Source organism: Pongo abelii, chromosome 5, assembly GCF_028885655.2.
Source record: "Pongo abelii isolate AG06213 chromosome 5, NHGRI_mPonAbe1-v2.0_pri, whole genome shotgun sequence".
In the NCBI taxonomy this organism is placed as follows: Eukaryota; Metazoa; Chordata; class Mammalia; order Primates; family Hominidae; genus Pongo; species Pongo abelii.
In genome coordinates this window covers 398548-414258 of record NC_071990.2, presented here as the reverse complement: position 1 = coordinate 414258, position 15711 = coordinate 398548, and the positions used below count along the sequence as shown (strand labels likewise).

Below are 15711 nucleotides of genomic sequence, written 5' to 3'. Positions count from 1 at the left end.
GTATTCGGTTAGAGCACAACGTAAATTAAATGATAATTAGTTGTTCACATTATATCTAGGGTATAAAGTATTGTTATTGGGACCAGTGCTTTGCAGGCACATAAAGTTGAGAATGTGGGTGAATGAATGAGAGAAAGTCTTTTTCCGAAAATATCTTTACAAACTTAATAATTGATCAAAACGTAGGCACTTCTAATTTTCTGTTACTTATGTGATAGATATGGATGGGATATATATTTGTGTCATTAATGGGGCATATACAATATATACACATATTCATACATGCACACAACACCACACCACTAATGAGATATATAATTCTACTTTATGTAAAGTTATCTGTAATGTCCAAATAGATTAATATCTAGGAGTTCATTCCTCTGAGAGTCCTGAAACTTATTTTTTCACTTAGGTTTTTATATACTGTCTGGAACAGTTGAGCACCAAGCCTGATGCAGATATAGATACTACACAGTAAGTAAAAATTAAATTAATCTCATTAATGCATTTAGGAGAATTAAAAATACAGGCTCAAGTTTTATACTTGATCTTATATCCTAAGACTTCTAGTAAGAAAGAAAGATTGTTCATATCGAAGTAATAGTTTTTTTTTATATTTGACCTATATTCTTTCCATAGTTTATCTTTTCAACTCATCTTTGCCTTATTAGAGACAAATCAAGCAAATTGAAGACATGATTAGCTTATTAATTATCCAAAGAACAGGTTTTATAAATAATAAAGTATTAAATGTAAATATATAACTCCTAGTTGATTATTTTTACAATTCTGGTGTTAGGGGAAGGCACCATTACTCTTGTTAGAGACTAAGAATGTTGGTAGAATTATGTCTGGGTCACGCTTAGTTATTGGAGCTCCAGTGGACACATGTTAACTCTTGATGTTTACAAATCCATATGGTAATTCTTTTATAATGCTGTTGTATAGAACAGCATTGTAAAGTGCTGTTTTTTTTTTTTTAAGAAATCCGTTCCTTCTGAATTATACTTGGCATGTGTAACTTCTGTGTACTTTATGCTCTGACACAGATAATACTGAAATAAATGCCTCTTATATCTTCAGTTGACAATTTGGGAATTTATCCATGTTTGTCTGTTTACTGGTTTTGGCTTTTGCTTTTCAGTATATAAAACTATCACCTCCCTAGAGACCCAATAAGTTTTTAATTCTTCTAGGTATTCTTTTATTTGATTTCATATTTTTAGCTCATTATTTCACCAGGAATTTGTTGTTAGTCAGATCCCTAATATTATGGATTAAATTTCATGTTGCCCATGTTAACAGATTATCCATAGTACCTTCTTTGAGCTGTTAACTGTTAAGTCTAAAACACTTACTAAAAGTTTCTGGCCGGGTGTGGTGGCTCATGCCTGTAATTCCAGCACTTTGGGAGGCCGAGGCAGGCGGATCACGAGGTCAGGAGTTTGAGACCAGCCTGGCCAACATGGTGAAACCCTGTCTCTACTGAAAATATAAAAATTAGCCAGGCATGGTGGCAGGCGCCTGTAATCCCAGCTACTCAGGAGGCTGAGGCAGAAGAATGGGATGAACCCAGGAGGAGGAGGTTGCAGTGAGCCAAGAACGTACCATTGCACTCCAGCCTGCGGGACAAGAACAAGACTTCATCTCAGAAAAAAAACAAAGTTATGTGACTTTCACCAAATGTTTTCCATATAATTCATTGCACTTTTAAATTTGCGTATAGTTCATTGCATTTTTGAACTTGAGTGCTTTATTTGTAACTCTTCCTACTTGCTTCTATGTTCAGTCTCTCTGTTGATGTTTCTTCCCCTGACTTGTTTGGAAGTATCCATGAAGACTTCAGCTTGACCTCAGTAAGTCAGACGATAACTAGAAAGTAAACCATTTTAAAACTGTGTAACAACAATTTCACAAATCTAATGACTGTGTTCCTGCATCATTGTTGTAGCATGTGGTATAGGACACTGTGCTGTGCTTTGGAGCTCTATTATGTGAAATTTTCAGGAAAGTATAATTTATATGAATTTCACAATTAACATTTTTAGCTGGAGTTGCAATTTCAGTCATTCCATATACTGTCTGCATCTGTGTGGTTTCCGAGTGTTAAATGGGTGCCCTTGTAGTTCCCTGGTGTTTGAGAGTTGCCAGGATGGGTTGGGGAGCAGGCAGAGGACAAGGGTGCCCATCCCCCTCACAGCTCTTGCCCCTTCAACCAGAGTAGTTCTGCTTTTCTCTGTTTTATAAGTTCCCTCATAGCCTTTTATTTGGGCACAGCCTCAAATAGACACACACACACACACACACACACTTATACACAAACAGATGTATGCATACACTGCATATATACATATGTAAATATACACACATACTTTTTAAAATGTATACATGTATTTAAGGAGATTCACAAACATATATTATCACGTGTAGAAATTCATCTGTTGAAACTCAAACTCTAGCTATCATAAATAAAATAACCCTTTCTGGCCAGGCATGGTTGTCATGCCTGTAATCCCAGCACTTTAGGAGGCCGAGGCAAGTGGATCACTTGAGGTCAGGAATTCGAGACCAGCCTGGCCAGCATGGCAAAACCTCATCTGTACTGAGTACAAAAATTAGTTTGGTGTGGTGTCGGGTGCCTGTAATCCCAGCTACTCGGGAGGCTGAGGCAGGAGAATCGCTTCAGCCCAAGAGGAGGAGCTTGCAGTGAGCCAAGATGGCTCCACTGTACTCCAGCCTGGGTGACAGAGTGAGACTCCATCTCAAAAAAATAATAATAATAATAAATAACCCTCTCTGGTTTGTCATGAGTTTGAAGGGTGTGTGTGTGTGTGTGTGTGTGTGTGTGTGTGTGTTTGTGTTGTGTGTCTGTCTGTCTCAAGGTAAAACTGTTTGACCCAAATTTTCTACTATATATGTAAGTATGAATACCTAAATAAGGGATTTGGTATGTTAGAAAAAATATAGTTTGGTCAAAGTAATTTAAAAAATTATTCTAGATTCAATTCCTTGGATGAGTAGGTAGAGAATGATACCATTCACTGAGATAGAAATTCAGGGAAAAAACAGGTTCAAGAGAACCTGGGTTTTGTTGTTGTTGTTGTTGTTGTTGTTGTTGTTGAATGGGTGACGTACAGGTAGAGATATCCAGTGGGTGATTGAATGTCCTTGTTTAGATCCCAGGAGAGAAATCTAGATACAGATTTGTGAATCAGCAGTACATAAGCAATATATAAGGCCTGGGAGTAGATAAGAACACTAAGAATTCTGGCTGAACAAAAGAAAAATGCTAGTTCTTCTGTTCAGCCAGAATTGCAGGTGGAGTCGCCCCAAGAGTGGTGGCAGGCCATCCCGAGCCATCCCGAAATGAGGTCAGCTGGCATTCCAAAGAAAGAAGCGTGAAATGCAGGGTGATCGGTGCAAAGCATTAGGGAACGACACACAGAGGGGGCGGCACTCAGTCCTCACAAGGAACAGCAGGCAGCGATGTCCTACCTAGGTATGTCGGCAATGAGGGGGCCTGGGTGTGGACTTTATAGGAGGGTTTAAAGCGTTTGCCTCAGGGCGAGGCTGATTTCTGCTATTTAGCAACGTGGTTGATCTCTCAATGTTTTCCACTATAGCTTAAAGAGCTTCATCAGTGCCTGGGAGGTCAGGGTCCCCACCTGGGTGCAAGCCTGCAGGGGAAGGCAGTCAGCTGGCCCAGTCAGAGCCACCAAGGCACTCTGTGCTCCTCCAGCAGGGCACGGAGAGGAAGCGAGGGAAGCTGGGGAACCCTACCCTCATTGGATGAGAGAAGGGCCAAATAGAGAAAAATAATGTTGAGGGTGCCAGTATTTATGGGCTCACCAGTAGCAGAGAGCCTCAGTTTGCCCTGAAAAGGGTTAATCAGAGAGATGGAAGGAAATCCAGATAGAGCAGCACTCCTGAGAGGGATGGAAAATCTCATTTAAACAAAGGAATGCTTAGCAGCCTCAAGGGCTGAGGGCCTTGTGGAGGATGGAAATGCAGCGGGCTAGGGGAGTCCTGTGGAGACAGGGCTGCAGGAGAGGGCCTCCCGAATGGAGACTGCTGGAGTCTTCCCCTTGCTGGCACTCTGAATCCTTGGGCACTCCCTCCTGGTGTGCTGTGTCCCTGCACTTGGGGTGGTCCTGCTCTTGTGCCTCTTCCAGTGGGTGGAGCACAGGAGTCAGCCCTGGACTCCCTGTGACCCATGATGCTGCAGCTCTCAGCTGACTCCCATTGAGCCTGTTCTCAGCTATCCCCCCAGGCACCTCACATGTGCCTCTGCAGGTTGCAGGGCCTCCTCTCTCCTGCCTTACTCTCCAGTGTTTTTTTGTGACCAAATTCAGTTCCTCTGTCTTCTCCATTGAAAGCTATCTCGTTAGATTTGGTGCAATCTTCTTAGGGTCTTGTTCTGTTATCCAGAAGGGAAGCAGCTGTGGTAAGGAAGATATCTAGATTCGGAGTCAGAAGACGCTGGTTCGCATCCTGTGTGACCTCAGGCACATCACTGAGCGGGTTCTCCTGAACAAAACTGTGATGGTGACACCTGCATCACAGAGATGCTGTGGGGGATCACTGAAATAATATAAGACCGTATTCGTCACCTGCACGTGCTACATTTGATAGGTGGAGTTGTTTTCAAATGTGCGTCTCCATCTTAGTTGTTAATAAGCTTTTGATTAGTCATCCACGGTTGAGAGTCTGTGCTGTTCAGTTTTTCTTTCCACTTTATTGCATCTGAATGATTACATTTGAGCAACAAATGTACTTATAGGAGTACGACTTTAAATCACTCAAATAGCTTTTCTGTTTTTTAAGAGCCATGCAAATTACAATGGGAAAAACAAAGAGAATTAACAGGGCAGAGAAGATGTGGCAGGCTCAGTTCTGCTAGATAAGGAGGCTTGACTCTGGAAGGAAAAAAAGTAACTAAGGATTGATTTTCAAAACTGAGCAACCAGCTGAGGTTTTTGAGGCGAACAGCGTGTTGAGGGCAGCTGATGAAATGTGAGGTTTACTTCCTCCTTGTCCTTACAGGGACTACGTCATGGTGACTCCAGGCCCAGGGACTGGAGGGGAATGTGGTGTCCTCGTCCCTCCCTCACCTGGGCGAGTTTCCAGTGCTTATTCACTGTTATCCTTCTGGCCGTTTATTCACGAAACGTGGAGGAGTATTACGCATAATACAACCCTGTTTACCTTGTCTTGTGCCCCGTTTCCTAGCTATAGAGTAGTTCAAGGCCATTCACTTGTTTGAAGACCCTTTAATACTCCCTAAGCCTTTTACTTACATTTGTTGATGCCTAAAAACAGGCAGTGAATAGGCTACACCCTCTGCCAGAATAAAGATGGGAACATTCAAAATAAAAGAATCTAGAAAGTTTTTGGAAACTGCTGAGCTAAATGAAATTATTGGGAGATATAAAATACTCGGCAACTAAATTCAAGGATGTTATCTTTTTTTCACATATTCAAAAAAATATGAACCTCTTTCCACATTTACTATATGGAATTACTTCCCTGTAAGTTATTCTGGTTATGCACAGAAAGAGCATGCGGAGTATGTGATGGAAAGTATTTTTTGCCAAAGGTTTAGTCAAAGGATCTAACTCAAGGCTCTAGATTAGTCAAAGTTGTTCCAGAGAAGGCCGCCCGCTGGTGGGAGAACAAAGTTGTTCCAGAGAAGAACCCAGCGGGCGGTGGGTCGGTGCCTCCGTGAACCACACCAGCAGCATAAGGGCAATTCCTGGAATTTTATTTACCAGGTAGTTTTGAACTGTGAAAGGATACTGTATTTATCAGCATTTGTGTCTGGTAGTTTTCGTAAGAAATTACTTTAGGTGGACAGAACCCTGGAGAATGTAGAAGTAACTGGCTTGTACCCCTTCCTCTTGGCAACACTGACCACGTCCTAAGGTGGAGTCCTCCACCCTCAGGGACCCTCACTCCCCATTAGAGGGAGATTATTCCTTGTTTTCTTCTGCAAACACAAACAATTCTTAATGCCCTAAGGTATTTAAAGGAGCCCGTCATACAGATGTATGGCAGTATAATTCTCTTCCAGGTTATAAAAATTTATAAACTATTTTATAACAGTGTCTACATTTTAAATGTAAATAGTTATTAAAAATATTCCTGTAGCCTTTTCTTGTATACAAAGTATTAAGTAAACAATATAGTAGAACACTTTTCATAAGAAACGCTGATCCCAGTTCCCAGCTGATCCTAGTTAACGGGATTTTATCAGTCTGTTTTTCCATCCAAGCTGTTAAGTCTTAAGGAAATATTTGATTCTTTAGTGTATTACATGTAATTATAAGCAAATAGTAGAGTTGCAGGATTTTACTGTGTTTCTCTTTATAATATTGGGAAAGAAGCAGCCAAGAAAAGCAAAGCATTGAATGTTGACGTCAAAGAGCAGAGATTATAATTAAACTTGACAAGTGTTAATCAGCTATTCTCTCTGGCACTGTAAAGGTGATTTTCTAAAAATCTGTTTTGCTTTTAGGAACAGCGCCTTTTGATAGTCCTAAGTAATTGCTGCTATCTAGAACGTCACACCTTCCTAAATATCGCAGAACATTTTGAAAAGCACAACTTCCAGGGAATAGAAAAAATCACACAGGTAAGTGAGTTCATGTAAAACGCACAAGTTGGTGGTTTTACTAGCTCAGTTTTCAAGCTGTAGCCTGTGTTCTTCTGCTGTCAGTGCCCATTCCCTCTGCGTGCCGCCCCCACACCCACACTGCTTCCCCGCCTTCACCCTGCTCCATCTTTGGATGATTCCCTTCCTTCCCATGGTTCACCTTGAATGGTTAATTTAATACTCTTTTCTTTTCTCTAGAGCAGAGCTCCCTCAAGGTTAGAGCTGGTTTACTCCTCACCTGAGCTGTTCAAAAGTGAGGGAAGAAAATAAGGAGGGAAAGGCAGCAAACCCAGATCTTTCAGAATTATCTCATATTTGACTTCTTTTAGGTGAACGCTTTAGATACAGCCAGCAGCAAACTCCCTGAGCCTGCAGAAAAACCTCTTCCTGCTTATTCACACCTCTCCTTCCTCTCTCCCTTTCTGTATGACCTCAAGGATGCTTTTGCTTTGCTGCTTTGCGCATGCACACGTGCACAAACACCCTCTGGCTCAGAACAGCTGCAGGGTGCTCTGCATCCTACCTGAAAAATACGTCCTCCCCACTTTCCAATCACTGCATGCAGAAAGGTTGGGCCAAAGGGAGTCCAGTAGAAATTAATGGAGTGAGTTTTCTTTTTAATGTTACACTTTGTTGTTTATATTTTTTTCAACTAAGCAGAAAAGGAAAAAATGAAGTCACCTTGTTATTAAGGTTAATTGGTTCCTGGGCAAAGGTTTATCAGATTTCTCAGTAAAACTATGCTAGTACCACTTTTTAATGTCAGTACAGTTTTCTCAATGCGAAGAATGAGAACGATAGTGATCTGGTTAATCTTATAATCAACATGCACTCAGGGTTACCTACTTTTTATAAATGGTGGTTCCAGTTCATGAACTACATTGGGATTTTTTTTTCAAAGAATGAAAATGTCAAAGTGGGCGGCCCTGTCTTGTTTTCCTGCCTTTTCGTAAAGATTAATCATCCTGATGAGAAATGTTGTGACTTAAGCCTTTGGGGCCAAATGTCTAGTTTATTTCCAGAAATTTTTGTGTTAAGAATTGCAAGGTGCTGTCTTGCAGTAAGAAAGTGGCTGTTTGTAGAAGGCGGTTGCTCTGTTTTTATGTAACAACAATAATGACATGAATATATTTATTGGAGAAATGGTATTTATCATTTTAAAATATGTGAAATGATTAGGAATTGCATGTAAAAGAAGCAAGTTTGGTTTTCTCTAGGTTTTTTGCAGTACTAAGTAGGAACTGTTGCTTCACTTTATATCATTAAGAAGTAGAATTAAATTAATTTTTAAAAAGATTTTTTTCATATCTTTCCTTGTCTTTGTCCAGATCATTTTGAGACCGAGATAATACAAAGGATCTGGAGATTTAGCAGGATAAATGGTAGGCTCTTTCCCACTCAGATTTCGGATTTTTTTTTCATCGACCATCTTGAATATTTTGAAATTCAGTTGTGTTTAAAATGAATAGATAGTAGACTAGATTTAGATAACATTTGCACTGATTTTATTAATTTATGAATCTGTTAATTTCATGATTCCAACCAAGTAAAGTCTATTTCTGGCATCAAAAGGAAAGGTCTGCTGACTCTGCCACTGTTTTTCATAGTTTTCCATCCAAAAGACAAATAATTCTAGGGACGTCGATCCCAGAAGAGTCACAGGGTACAGGTCACAGTGGATGGCTTGTTCATTCCCTCTCTGTTTCCACACTTGAAGATGAGGGTCTCTCATAGGGGGTCCTCATGTCACTGGGCGTGAGACCTCCTCTCAGGCTCCTCTGGTGTGAGCCAGGGATGGCCAAGTGTTTCTTCCGGGGATATTTCCTCCTGCTTTCTTACTGGTACTTATGCCAGGAGAGGCATGAAACGGCCAGTTTTTCATTCTCTTCACCTGTTCCTCACCTTGGAACATGGAGATAAATTAGTCTTAATATAGGAACAGGAGACAAATAAATGTTTTTAGGGGATTATTAAAATGTAATGATCGGTGACATTTGAAGCTAGAATGATTTTATACATACACTTTTATTTGGTGCACGAAATCAGGGATGGTATCATCAGCTCCATAATCTTCATAGGGAAAGATGCCCAGAGAGGTCAAGGACTTGACCTGTAAGAGCACAGCAAGGCAGGACTCAAAGTTACATTTTCTCATTCTAAATCCAGAATGCTTTCTGGTCCAGCACCACGCATCTTAAAGATAAAATTGGTCTCATGATAATACAGTTGACCCCTAAACAACTCAGAGGTTGGGTGCCAACCTCCTGTGCAGTCGAAAATCTAAGTATAACTTTTGACTACCCCAAAACCGAACTACTAGTAGCCTCCTGTTGGCTGGAAGCCTTGTGAATAAAACAGCGCATCAACATGTATTTTGTGTATCTATTGCATACTGTATTCTTGTAATAAGCTGGAGAAAAGAGAATGTTAAGACAATTATTAGGAAGAGAAAATATATTAACACTATTCATGAAGTGGAAGTGAATAATTATTATGAAGGTCTTCATCCTCCTCATCTTCATGTGGACTAGGCTGAGGAAGAGCAAGAGGAGGAGTTGGTCTTGCTGTGTCAGGGGTGGCAGAGGCAGAAGAAAATGTATAAGTGGACCCACGTATTTCAGACCCATGTTGTTCAAGGATTTCAGACCCATGTTGTTCAAGGGTCACCTGTACACCAAAGAAGTGAAAATAGGACATGAAGCTGGTTGATTAGTGTAAATTGTTTTGGCCTTTATGAAACCACATTGAATGGTAATTCATGAGATCAGGGTATCCAAATCATCTTGTTCTACAAGGTTCCTCCTTAAAAATAAGCCCCATTATAAACCTTTGGTGGACTCGGGTGCTGTTTGAATCCAGACAGTATGTGCCAACAGGGAGCGTCCTGCCATGTGCATGCATTTTCATTAATATTGCCCGTACCATTTAGCTTTTGCTCAAGTCCTGGAGATGTCTTTCTCCAGTCGTGCATTTTTTTTTTCAACTTATAAAAGTAAGACCCAACCGTTATTTTTAAAAAGAGAAGTATTGGGAAGTCTTAAAAAAAAATAAAAATTAAAATAATCTATAATGCACCAACCAAAGGTAGACACTACTATTTTAATATTTATAGTAACCATGACCTTATATATCTTATCTATATGTTATAAAAATATGAAACATGGTGAAAAGGAATTTGAGAAAAAAGAAACATTTTTCTGAATTCACTTGACATTGTATTTTTCTACTGAATATATTCTATTGTGAGTACTTTTCCATTTTTATTTAATATTTTTGTAAAATGTGTTTTATGGCTTTATAACATTTGATAATATGGGTATACATAGTATTTTTAACCTCTCTCATACTAGTAACCTTAAGGTTATTTTTAATTTTTGTTGTTGTTACTGAGAAGTGAAGATAATCTTTGATCACATGTCTAATTACTTCCTCACGATAGAATCCTGAAGTAGATTCACAGCCCCAAAGATACTTGGTAAATATTGCCAGATAGCTTTTTGGAAGCTGATCTCATCACATTTCTGTCATCTTTTTAATTACGATGTTTAATTCAATAGGTTAAAATAGGCTTTCATTGTATTTTAATTTGCATGCCTTTTTCTATTTAGGAGGTTAGCGCTTTTTCTTCTGTTTATTGACTGTTTATATTCTAGAAGAGCTAATTTTGAAGGCTCTTAGAGAGTTAATATGTTGCAAGTAAGTTGCAATTTAAGTGTGCGAACCAAATTTGCCACCAAACAAATTCTTTCATACCTTTGAGAAAGGAAAACCAGAGCTGTATGGTTAATAAACTCAGCGTATAATTTTATTGTGGTAGGTATAATTACATAATTCCAGGCAGTGTTTTTACATATATAAAATACTTTTTTAATCTGTCCCAGTCTTTAAAAAATAAGCATCTAGTTCAGAATTTGTATACTTGCAGATTTTCACCTGATGAAACCTGTAGACATTAAACAAGCCTGGCATTAAATTTTTAATTGAAGTTCTATTTTAAGCCTGTAAATCTTTTTCAGAAACTCCAGCGTGAAAGGTGTGGAGGGGCAGCTCCTTTTTCTTATATGTCTAGGGAAGTTCCTTTATACGGAGCAGCTGATTCTATCTAAAGAGTTTTGCATTGCTTTAACTGCATATACTGTATTTTACATATTTGATTATTTTAGCTTATTTGAATATAATTAAATTTCAAGTTGGAAACCATTTGAATACCTACATGTGAATGAGTACAGTTTTGTGTCTTCACTACTGTATTATCTCTATATCTATGTGTTTCATTTTCCTTGTGTTATACATATAAACAAAATCAGCTAAATTTTGTTTAGAGGCTATTTTATGTAATAAATAAGTTGTAAATTAATCTGTTTCAGAGTTTAAGATCTTACAGACAGAAATTACAGCTTGATCAGATGTGTTTCTGCTTTCAAAACACTGAGCCTAATTTTTGACCCTATTTGGCTGCCTTGAGTTTCTTGTACAAACAGGAAGGGAAAGAATAAACATACATACTTAGAGAGATACACCATCAGAAGGACTCAGAGACCTTGTAATTTACAAAGTGTTACCTCCCCAATACAGAAAGTACCTGAGAAAAGGTTTCACAAAGCAAGAAAGAACGTAAGATTTCACATTCCAGATGCTGTTTCAGAGAGCAGAGGAAAGGCACCACATCTCTTTGGAAAGCTGGAAAGTGCAGGAAATCAGGAGTAAAACAGCTGGTTCTCCAGTTGGGTAGGGTGTGGCATTCCTAAGCCAAAAACCTTGAACCCAAGCCAGTAAAATGTAAATAATTGTTTTACCATCCCCTGTATTTCTGTTCTCTGAGCATTTGATTTGTCTGCTTCCTCTTCATACTCAGACGACCTCATCTGTAGTTTCTGTAGACAACCTCATCTGCCTCCGCAGCTTTACCCATCACTGACGGATGCCCGTGATTCCCAAATTCTTCATTTTTGACCTGCATGTCATTCTGATACCTTAGATCTGTTGCCTACCAGACATCCTCCCTGGAAGTTTCCATCGAGATTTCAAAGCAACCTGGGCAAACCAGTCATCTTCCTCCTTCAAAACAGCTTCTCTTTTGTGTGTTCCCTGACTTAGTCAGTAGCCACTTGAATCACTCAGCCACAACTTGGGAATGGCTCCTTTTTTTCTGTTTTTTTTTAATTTATTTTTAATTGACAAATAATAATTATGCATATTTATGGTGCACAATGTAATGTTCAATCTATGCATACATTATAGAAAGAGTCAGTCGAACTAATTAACATATTCATCACCTCACCAACTTACCTTTTTGTTGAGGACATTAAAAATCTTTTAGCACTTTTGAAATATACATTATTATTAACTGTGGTTACCATGCCATGCCCTTTGATCAACACCTCCCCTTTCCCGGCCCCATGCTGCCCTCTGCCCCCGGTAACTACCATTCTACTCTCTGTTTCTATGATAATGGCTTTTGTAGATTGCACATATAAGTGAGATCACTGTATTTGTCTTTCCGTGCCTGGTTTATTTCACTGAGCATAAGGTCCTCCAGTACCATCCATGTTGCAGACGACAGAATTTCCTTCTTCTTTAAGGCTGTATAGTATTCTATTGTATATATTCACCACATTTTAAAAATGCATTCATCCATTACTGGGAATTATTCTTGACATCATTCTTCATGATGGTTTTTGCCAAGTCTTTCTTCTCAACTCAACCCCTGAACCATCTTCCAAATCCCTTCTCTACCTCTCTAATTTGCTGTTCCTGTCCAAGCTTAGCCCTTTTGCGTCATCCGACAGCCATGGTGTTGTAGGAACCTTCCTAGCGGGTGCTTTGCTTAATGTCTAAATGTTTCCACTCTCCAGCGTATCATCCAGAGTGTCCAGGATGGGCTTTCAAAAACCCAGAGCTGCTCTTGTTCTTCCTCCTCCTGAGTTTCAGGGCTCCTTACTGCCTGAAGAGCTAAGCTCCGTAGGCTAGCGTTTGTGTAGAATTTTCATCTGTCTTTCTCTCATGGCTTTTTGTCCCTCTACTCCAACACCTTATCATTTAGCCTGGGCACCTGCTCATCTTTCCTTGAACATTTCATATACTTTGTCTGTTGATTCACTCATTCAATAAATACACATTCAATGCCAGCTTACTAAGGTGCTCTATTGTAGGAACATTTATCTGTAGCTTGTGTTGTACTCTCTAGGCCCAATATTTTCTCTATGAGGTGACTGTTAATGACTGGTCCAATTTCTTAAGTGGTTATAAAACCATTCAGCTGTTTTATTTCTTCCTGTTAGTTGTAGTCATCTATATTTTTCTAGGACTGCCTTTTCCTCAGTCAATCTGGACTTCACAGAATCTTGATCCTCCACCAAAGCCCACTTCAGACGCAGGTGTCTCATCCTGTGTTGAGCTGTAGGGCCTCTCCTCATCCATTCCCAAAGTGCAGAGTGCACCATATCGTTGTCTTTCTCCTTTGATGCTTTGTTGTCGGCACTAGAACAGCATTTCACACATTGCATTATGATTAGTTTAATGGAGATGCACTTCTTTTCTAGATGTACATTATTTTTAAATGTTTTCATGTTAAATATTTTATCCATATAATAGAATAGATATCGCGTAATGTAGGAGGTAAGAGAGTGATAAAATGAACCCACGTGCTCCCACGCCACCAAGCTGAAGGAACAAAGCATCCCAGAGGCCTTATGCCCGCTCGTGCCCCTGCACAGCCATGCCACCCACCTTCTCCTATAGAGAACTGCTTCTGAACTGTGTGGTTTCTAAACAATATTTTGTTTGAAATTACCTTTTTTGACTTTTACATTAGCATAAATAAGATTATATGGTGTGTGTTTTTCTGTGACTTTCTTTTCCCACTCAGTATTATTTTGAGATATATCCATGTTGTAGCATGTAGGTCATGCTCGTTTGTAACATGAATTAAAGAATATGTTCCTTTTTCTTCTTTGAAAGAGTTTGCATAAGATTGGAATTGTTTATTCTTTGAATATTTAGAAAAACGCTCTGGTAATGGTATTTTCTGTATGCCCAGTATTTTCTTTGTGAGATGATTGCTAATGACTGGTCCAATTTCTTTAATGGTTATAGAACCATCCAGCTTTTTTATTTCTTCATGTTAGTTGTAGTCATCTATATTTTTCTAGGACTTTGCCCATTTTGCTTAAATTTTCAAATCTGTTGGTGTAAAATTGTTTTATAATAGTTTTATTTCATTACTTCAACCTCAGCTGCGATGTGGTCCTTATTTGTACTTACTATCGCTTGTTTGTATTTTTATTCTTTGTTTCTTGCCAGAGTCTTTTTCAGAGAATCAACTTTTGACTTTAGTAGTGCTCTCTCGTTATATCCTTGCTTTCTCTTGCAGTAATTTGGACTCTAATCTTGTTTATTTACATAGTTCATTGATTCTAAACCTTTCTGTCTTTTAATATGAACATTTAAGGCTGTGAATTTCCCTCTAAGTGTCTTTTTAGCTGTGTTTCCCATATTTTAACAAGTGGTATTTTAGTTATTCTTCAGTTTTTTTAGTTTTGAATTTTAATATCCTATTTTAGCCTTGGCTAGAAGTATGATTTTAAATTTCCAAGTTAAGGGAGCAGAGGAGTAGTTGGAATTAGTTTTCTCTTTGTTGGAGATTTCTAACATCATTGTTCTGAGGTCAGAGAATATCATGTTTTTAGGTTTGCTGAGGCTTGCTTTGTAAGCTCATATGTGGACAGTTTTGTGAAACCCTACCTCAGTTGAAAAGATCGTGTCCTTATGTTTTGGATACCACATTCCACAGATGTCTATCACACTGGGTTTGTGGATTATGTTGTTCAGTCTTGGATATCCATTCCTTTTGTTTGTTTGGTTTGGACTTTGATCTCTTGATTACTGAGAAAAATGTAGTAAGGTTTTTCCTTGGCTCCTTTTTAGATATTTTATTTGCCTTTTCTGTTCTGTATTTTTATTATGTGTCTTGGTATTATTATGTTTTTGGCCTTTTTGTTCCCTTGGCTGTGATTGATGTCTTTAATCAACTCTGGAAATTTCTAAGCCATTATCTCTTCAAATATTTTTTCTTCTCCATTCACACTTTTCTGTCCTTCAGGATCTCCTATTGGGCGTATGTTAGACCTTCTCACTCTATTCTTCACATCTCTTAATTTTTTCTTTTTTTTTTCCTCCTCATCTTTAATTTTCTGTACTGATTGGGGTAATCTCCTCAGCTCTCTCTTTTTGTCCCTTGTTACTTCAGTTGTGTCTAATCTTGCTGAAATTTACTGTGTATTGAAATGTTATTTCAGTTGTGTTTCTTCTCCAGAAACTTTGTTTTTTGTTACTAAGTAAGGGGGAATTATTAACTTACTCTAACATGGTGTAATTTCAGAGATCAGGGAAGGAGATTGTAGTAGCAGCAAAGTTCTTTCCAAAGTCTCACCGATTATTCTGTATAGATAGAAAAGCAAATACAAGCTATCGTCAAGTACAAGATTATCCTATTGAGAATAGTGGAGCAAACAAGTGAAGCCTCATATATACGATGTGAGGTGACTAACTTGATTATTAAAAATTCATGGCTGGGTGCAGTGGCTCCTGCCTGTAATCCCTGCACTCTGGGAGGCTGAGGTGGGCGGACCACCTAAGGTGAGGAGTTCAAGACGAGCCTGGCCAACATGGTGAAACCCCATCTCTACTAAAAATAAAAAAATTAGCTGGGCATGGTGTGCGCATGTGTGGCTTGGAAGCCCTCACTAACAAGTCCTGGAGACATGGGCTGTCCTTCTGTTTCAGGTGACAGTATATCCTGTTTCATCTGTGGTTTTCTTTTTTATGTTAATACTTCTCCTAGGAATTAAGAGTTTTTTTTTAATTAGTTATTTACTTGGCATTTATTTTGCCCACATTTGACAAGTTGTGATTCAGTAATACAAAGGAATGTCAGTTTGCCACCTGTCCTGCCATCCATTTGAAAAGAGCTAAAAAAAAATTAATTTGTCTGAATCTAGTTATCCAGATTCACTTGGATAGATGTTCTGATGATAGTTTGATGACCTTATTTCTATACA

The 15711-nt window shown here is 38.7% G+C and overlaps 1 protein-coding gene across 8 annotated transcripts in view; it reads left to right on the top strand.

Annotated features, from left to right (window-relative positions):
* The window catches only part of EXOC2 (exocyst complex component 2), a 204859-nt gene that overhangs the window by 138302 nt on the left and 50846 nt on the right, over nucleotides 1-15711 (top strand). For all 8 annotated transcript variants that reach the window (XR_008525798.2, XR_008525797.2, XM_054556853.2 and 5 more), the window contains 3 exon segments: nucleotides 413-474; nucleotides 1790-1856; nucleotides 6515-6631. Coding sequence is in view for 6 of the 8 variants with exons in the window: in XM_054556853.2 (XP_054412828.2) it covers nucleotides 413-474; nucleotides 1790-1856; nucleotides 6515-6631 (246 nt within the window). In the remaining 2 variants the exon portion in view is untranslated.